Raw genomic sequence first — 7,329 nt, 5'->3', positions numbered from 1 at the left:
TTAATTTTTTCATAAAAAAATTTAAAAACACGAAGTGATTAATCAATTTCTCAGAAATTATAAGGCCTATAGAAAAATGAAGTAGACAATATTTTTAGGAAATTTCATTCACTTTTATTTTCTATAATTTGCAATAAGATTGCTCAACTGGTCAGTGAGATATACATGATTAAATTTTTTTTTTGGTCGTATAACGGTAAATTGCAAATATCTCAAAACCGTATCCATAAAAAAAAATGTATTCGATTTTCGAAATCAGCGAGCGATTCCACGTACAAATTGGATAGTGGCGTTCATGGAACATTTTTTCTGTAAACCAGTGTTATTATTGTTTTTAATTTGTCTGTTACAAGTGCCTTTCGTTAAGGCTCGAAGGACCATGAATAAAACTATACGAAATTTATGTTTAATAAAAATGAATTTTGTTTGTATTTTCACAATGTCACAAACGGAATTATAATATATGTAAATGTTGCACAATTAAATTTAAATAAAAATAAGGGTCGACAAACGCGGCGACGAGAATCCTGTTCTGACTTGCTGGAGCTGGCGATGGAGTTCTCGCGATCGGAGGTCGAAAAGTCTAATCGCCGTAGAGTAGCGGCGTAGTGTCTCGGCRAATGTTGATGYGCTGCTTTGCTGATCGAATTTTATTCCCATCCCGATGTCCATCCTTTTTGTTGAGTGGGTACAGGTGTGGTGAGTTGTGTTGATGTGGTGTGCTGATGTAAGTGTATGGTGCCATCGGATGTGGTGTATTAAGATGTCCTGCTAGGGTGCGCCAGTTTTTCTCAGGTAGAAAGGGGTATACATGCGGGGAGATGCTTAAGTCATTTAAACAATAGTAATAATGTTTGGGCGTTGAAATTAAAACATCCAACATTTGTTAATATTATTATATATACATACAAATATCTGTTTAACATATGGCGAAACTATGATTTTGTGACATATTAGAACAACTGACTTTGAACTTTAAACCCTTAATACAGTGAAGTAAACGTATTAGCTCTCAATTAATATAATATATGTCTTTTTATTATTTTCAATGGAAAACTCATACTACGAAGCATGACACCACAAAAGATTTTATCACATATATTTCAAATTCCCGTTTTCTTTAATTTTTATTGTTTTACAATTATTTTTAATGATCTTGAATGGCCGCCCCTCTTTTTCCAACGCTAAATGTCAATATCTTCTGAATTCAGTTAACTGTTAAATTTCAGGTTATGATTAACTACCAATTACATGATAGTTGAGCATCTCTTTATTTTTGGTTCTAGCATGTGCTAAAAGAGCGTAAGTGAACAAAGAGGCCCGTTTTATTATGTTTCTATGGTTACAGTTATAATTTGTCATCATGTAAACGATCAAAATTAAATCCAACTATTAAAAATGGTTTACCTATTTATAAATAATAGTATTCTCAGTTAGTTTAAGAAAATTTAATCTATTATATATTCAAGTTTATTTTTTAATTATTACAAAATATCGAGGCCGACAACTCTGTATTGTAAAATAGTGAGCATCTGACTCGTTTCTAAGGGAAATATCCATTTTTAGCGGATATCTATTGCACAGACGGTAGGAGCGGTGCTGAGTGTAAATTTACATCAGAGATAAAGAGATCCCCAACTCTTCTGTCACTGGAAATGAAAGAACCGCTCACCTACTAAACTTTGACAGTTGACTGGATCTGGTAGGTTTTGACGTTTCGCTATTGGAATGACTGGAATCGACTTTTGGCTAATAAAAATTGTAAAACAGTGAAAATTAAAGAAAATTATAAATTTAAATATATTTGATGAAACGCAAAAAATATTTAAATAGTTTCATCACATTGTAAAAGTTCAGTATATATTATCACATATATTTCATCGTAATAAATATTGAGGGTTTTAATTGAAAACGCTTATTTTGAGGCGCTCTCACACTGGAATAAGTTTAGCAACCCTTTATCCGTGGATTCGGACTACGGGTTTGCGGCGATCACTAACTGAATCATTATGATGGCCCAAACGATAAAATCAGTTATTTAATAAATTTAATAAAAATAAAAAATAAAATTAGCATTTGACTGAATAGGTTGGTGCGGACAGAGATGCACTTCTAACGTATGACAATAAACAAATTCTTACTTGATAAAATATTATTAAGTGTCTTTTTAGAAATACTAAATTGTCCTCCCATAACCTAATTGTTACTTAACAAGAGATAATATTAATTGTGATACATTCATTTCAACGTACACATAATCACTTCGACGTGGACCTTCTCTTTCGACAAGCAGATTTTTTTTGTTCGTTATTTACCGTGCTGTGTGTTTGATTGCGGTCGTGCTCTTTCCTGGTCATGATGAACAAACGATTAGAGCTATTAGACTGACCAACTGCCTTATTAATGTATTGGTACATAATTTAGTTTTCGCTGTTTGTCAATAGATGGTTTTGATATATGTATCCAAATCGTAATAAACTTAACCTAGACATCTGAAAAGGAGTTGTGTTTCCCAAGACTTTGTTTATGTATCACATAATTTTGGTTGTGCATATATGTCCATTTATTCCAAATAATCGTCATTTGCGGGAAGTTTTGATTTTCTTCTTTTAGTCAAATAAATCGGCAGCTGAGGCACATCAGGAACTCCAAAAAGGTTAAGTGAAACAACGAGCCGTGATGTTGCCTTTGCTCGATTTGTATAAATAGTTTTGCTCACATCTAGCAAGTCGGACACTAAATGAAGCATTAGCTGCGCACTTATGTCCAGATATGTGAAAATATTAATTTTATTTATCAAATGCCATTTATCAAAATGGAAAGCAACTTAATTCCTTAGCAAATAGTATAACTTGTCCTGGCATTCACCTGGACAAATCTGTATCTGTAGTAAAGACATATCAAGCAAAATATGAAAATAAGACCAGCAAATTAAACTTCTATCTTAGCCTTCTAATAATGTTTTATTATACAAATCGGACATTAAACTAATTGGGATGAATGGAATTCGGCAGCTTACATATTATAGGATTGCTGTTCTATCGAAAATCCTCACATCAAATCTGATCTGATTTTTTAAAGGACTAATAATCGTTGGAGAAAAGTAGAGATTTCCGATGATGTAAAAAAATAGAAAATTAAAAAAGATACCTCACTAAACGCGACAATGCTCTTTTTTTACAACAATACCTCTTCTATTGTCGGTTAATTAAATTGGGTATGGTGCACTATTTACCAAAAGTTCAGAACAGCAATGTGATTCTTAGAATATAATTAAGCCACTTACCTGCGGGAAGAGTTTCTAACTCTCCATCAATATTTAATAACTCAATATGCGTTTGCTTAATCATTTTTTGTCTGTACTTCAGTCACCTAAAATAAATTCATTACAGAATATATAGGTATAATTAACTATCATGAATGATGCTATAATACCTATCTTATAGGAACATATGTACATACAGTTACGGACAATAAAATAGAATCATCCATGGTACTAATGTTCCGATAGAAAAAAAAATTAATTTGATTTAAATTAAACTAAGTTATATTTTTATTATTTACTTTATATCAAGTGCTATAGATAGCAGTAAAAATATTGGATAAAAACAATTCATAAATATTACAAAAACAAACATAAAAGATATATTTCAAAAATTCGAGGGGAAAAAAATAGATTCATAATTTTTTCTCCCAGAATTCTGTCTTATTTTTCAGTTTAACTGGTGCAATATTTTCCTTAACAAGTTTCCGTAAGTTTTTGATTGGATAGCGATCTGAAAACCATTTTTCACAAGACCCGAAATTTGTTTCGGATCGCTCTCTTGTTGGCATTACCAAAATGCAAGGCGAATTCTATTCAGCATTTGCGAGTATGACCTTAACTAAAACTTTAACGTATATATGGCGGTCTATGTTTTCTTGTATCCAAAAAATAGGTGCCGAAACACAATATGAGAAACAATGCTAAACCATTATCGCCACGGGGTTTGAAGGACCTAGTCGTGTAGCGGACGCACATTTCTTTGTTTTTTGGTTGCAACTATCATTTCCTACTATATTAATTTTGCATTAATGTGCCGTTTTACCAACTGAATACGATTGCGTCTATGCCGTTTTCTCAGCATTGGCACATATCGGAACCATGTGCCAAAGCAATTTTTCTCCACAAGTTGTCTTCGTTCTGTTCTTGAAGAAATTTTTGCACATAATTCTCATTGATTGGCTGCAGAGGCCTTAAACGGAACGCTCATCGACAATCTTGCAATATTTCGATAGACTTCCGCAGAAATTTTTTTGTGATCGGCCTGTTTTTGAAATATTTTTCGGAAATTTTAAGGCATCACACACATACACACATATTTTTGAGACATATTCTATATGTTTGCAATTTGCTTTACGCGTGACCCATTCCCTGCAAATTTGGACGCACAATCTTTCCTCCTCTGAACAATGTTTTGCTCGCCCCATTTTTTTTAATAAATGCATAATTGATACAATTATTCATTCCACAGATCTAATTAAGTTAATATCACTACTTATTACTTATGTATTTTAAATTCAATATTTTTCGTTTATGAAATCATTTTGTATTAATTCTATTATTTTGTCACTAAGCACGAAGCACTCTATTTACACTATTTAAATTACAGTTAACTGTAAAACTTGACAATGCTATATTTTCCTCTTTTTTAAAAGTACATACTATTGCCTTTGTTATTATGCAGAAAAGTTACTACAAAGAAAAATTTCAAAAAAAAAAAAATATACCATTGTTTCAAGGCGAAACCTTTCATTATGTATATGTACATATGTATAGTTTAATCTGAAAATATAACCAGCGAACGCACAATGGTCTCGCTTGTATGAGAGCCGAGGACATACATTTACATATATACTTTTAGATTAGACATCGTTTTAAAATTTCCGCAAAAAATCCATATACGATAAATATATTAAAAAAAAAACTTTGGCACATCTTGCGATATATCCTATAGCTCCCATGTAAATCAGTAACGGGTCGATCAATTTTTTTCTTTATTTTAAGAAAATCTGGCGGTGGTTTTACAAATAATAATATTAGGTTGTAAAGTCTTGCCGTATTTTTGCAGTATTTTTTTATTGAATTTTCAATTGTTCATAAAATTTTTTTTGATGACTCATGCCCAGCTATTGACCGATGCTACGGCTGCTACTATGCCGGTCTCTTTCGGCCGATTCAGCGATTTTATCGCAATTTTCGACGACAGGCCTTCCGGAGCGTGGCGCATCTTCGACCACCTCTACACCAGAACGAAAACATTAAAACCATCGCTGTGCGGTGGAAATGGAAACTGTATCGGGTTCATAAACTGCACAACTTTTATTGGCGGCTTGAGATGCATTTTTGCCTTTATCGTAATAGTACTGTAAAATATGCCGTATTTTCTCTTTATTTTGCTCCAGGTATGCGACGCTATAACTCACGAACGACTTAAAAGAAACGACAATCAATCAAACACGTTTTAGCGCGTGAAATGAGCTTTCCAAAAAGGTATAGCATGATTCGATGCGACGAATAAAACTAGAACCACGAGAAAATACCGCAAGACTTTTTTGACAATTCTGCAAAAAAGGACAGTAATAAAAGTAAAAGAAGGAAAGAAAAGTGTTGAATTATACCCTGATAATATCTTTTATTAAATAAATATATTATGTATATCAAACATAGGATTAATATTTAAAACACAATTCACTTATAATTCCTTATCAATCTTATCGCGCATTCAAAATGTACATATATGGTGCGTTCGTTACGCTAGTGATGCGCAATAATTCACCGACAGAACATGTTACTTTAGTAATGTTGCTCGAATTTCCGCATAGAACGTAATGCTTTCGCATCAAAGGCAACAGCGCCTCAGTAATTTCACAACGAACACACCCGACATTTGCTTTGCGGTTTCCCAAATTTTGCTGAATTATAGCGGGATTCTGCAACCAGTTTCTATTTGAGACATATTGAAATTGACACTTTACAATTTGTGACTAGTTACTATTTACTAAACAGTCCCTAGCGTTAGTCTCAAAATATTGCCTCAAATTTGAGACCTGATAATTGGCAAGTCACAAAACTAAAAAGAACTCTTCTCCGCCATTTTGAATATACTGAATAGAGATCATCATAGATTAATCGATTATCGTTTTTTTGTATTTTGTAAGCAACTCAAACAGGAAAAGGATAGCAATAACACAATTTTACATTAATTTCGTAAGTATTATGAAACAAAGTCAACATATATTTTTATTTTGATTGATAATTATGTTTTTTGACTAYGTTAGAGAAAATTTAATATTTGTTATCGACATATTTTTTTTTCATTCAAGTGTAAAAACATCTCTGAATATTGAAATGTAATAGATTTTGTAACTGTCACTTACAAACTAGCAAAATCGTCTCAAGTCTCAAAAATTGTCTCTAATACTATGTTCGGACCGACATTGAAAACATTTTGAAAACACATTTGTGGAATCTAAGTCGCTCGGACCGACAATGTGTGTTTTCGTTTTCACTGACAACTATCAAAAGTGGCATTCTTTCAAAATGCAAAAATCCTATAAAGAAATATGCAAGGCCAAGAGAAATGGAAAATTTTGCAATTTCTGCAGGGTGCAAGGTTTTACAAGAGCAAGAAAATCCCTTCAATATGAAATATCAAGCGACAACTGTGTTTGTATGTGGAATGTAGACAAATATCAAGTGACAATTTAGGGCCGGCAAAACATGTCTTCCCAAAACATGGATTAAACTAGAACAGGCACCGATAATAATGAGTGGATTGTAAGTTTTCAAGTAGTTTTCAGCGAAAACTTTGTTTTCGTTTGACAGATTTTACACGGGCGAAAACACAAGTTTTCGTGCGAAAACCAGTTTTTCCCACGAAAATATGTTTTCCTTGTCAGTCCGAACATAGTATAACTTAAAATCTCAAATTTAGAGACTTAAGACTACACTTTGTTCAAAATGAACATGTGTGTTGATGCCAAAGGCCATAACTTAGACAGTATGCAGAAATATATATACATAGCAATATACGAGTATGTACATATTTCGCTTTTTTTTATTTTTCTACATATTGGGTAGGATGGGAGTCATGTGTAGAAGTTCACGCAAGTGAGGAAAGTTTTCTGATCGCCATTCACGTGGGAGTGGCCAGAAACGATTCTTTTACATATGACTCAAGCAGCTCACGACTTCCGGTCCTTGACCAAGTATCCTCTGGATAGCCTAAGAACATCCGTTTGAAGGTGAGCTAAAGTGAAAAGGCGAAACATTCCCTGCATAGGGTT

General features: G+C 33.0%; 1 protein-coding gene across 1 annotated transcript in view; it reads right to left on the bottom strand.

Moving 5' to 3' along the window:
* The window catches only part of LOC108973071 (synaptic vesicle 2-related protein), a gene marked incomplete at its 3' end in the record, with an annotated part of 128,888 nt that overhangs the window by 83,278 nt on the left and 38,281 nt on the right, over positions 1 to 7,329 (bottom strand). Inside the window, exon 2 of the mRNA XM_018940087.1 lies at positions 3,287 to 3,372. Within this exon, the coding sequence (XP_018795632.1) occupies positions 3,287 to 3,350 (64 nt within the window). The remainder of the gene's footprint in view (positions 1 to 3,286; positions 3,373 to 7,329) is intronic.

The sequence above is a fragment of the Bactrocera latifrons genome, unplaced genomic scaffold, assembly GCF_001853355.1.
Source record: "Bactrocera latifrons isolate USDA-ARS-PBARC rearing strain unplaced genomic scaffold, ASM185335v1 scaffold_451, whole genome shotgun sequence".
Taxonomy (NCBI): domain Eukaryota; kingdom Metazoa; phylum Arthropoda; class Insecta; order Diptera; family Tephritidae; genus Bactrocera; species Bactrocera latifrons.
The sequence above is the reverse complement of the archived record's forward strand: the minus strand, read 5'-3'. Positions and strand labels throughout refer to the sequence as shown.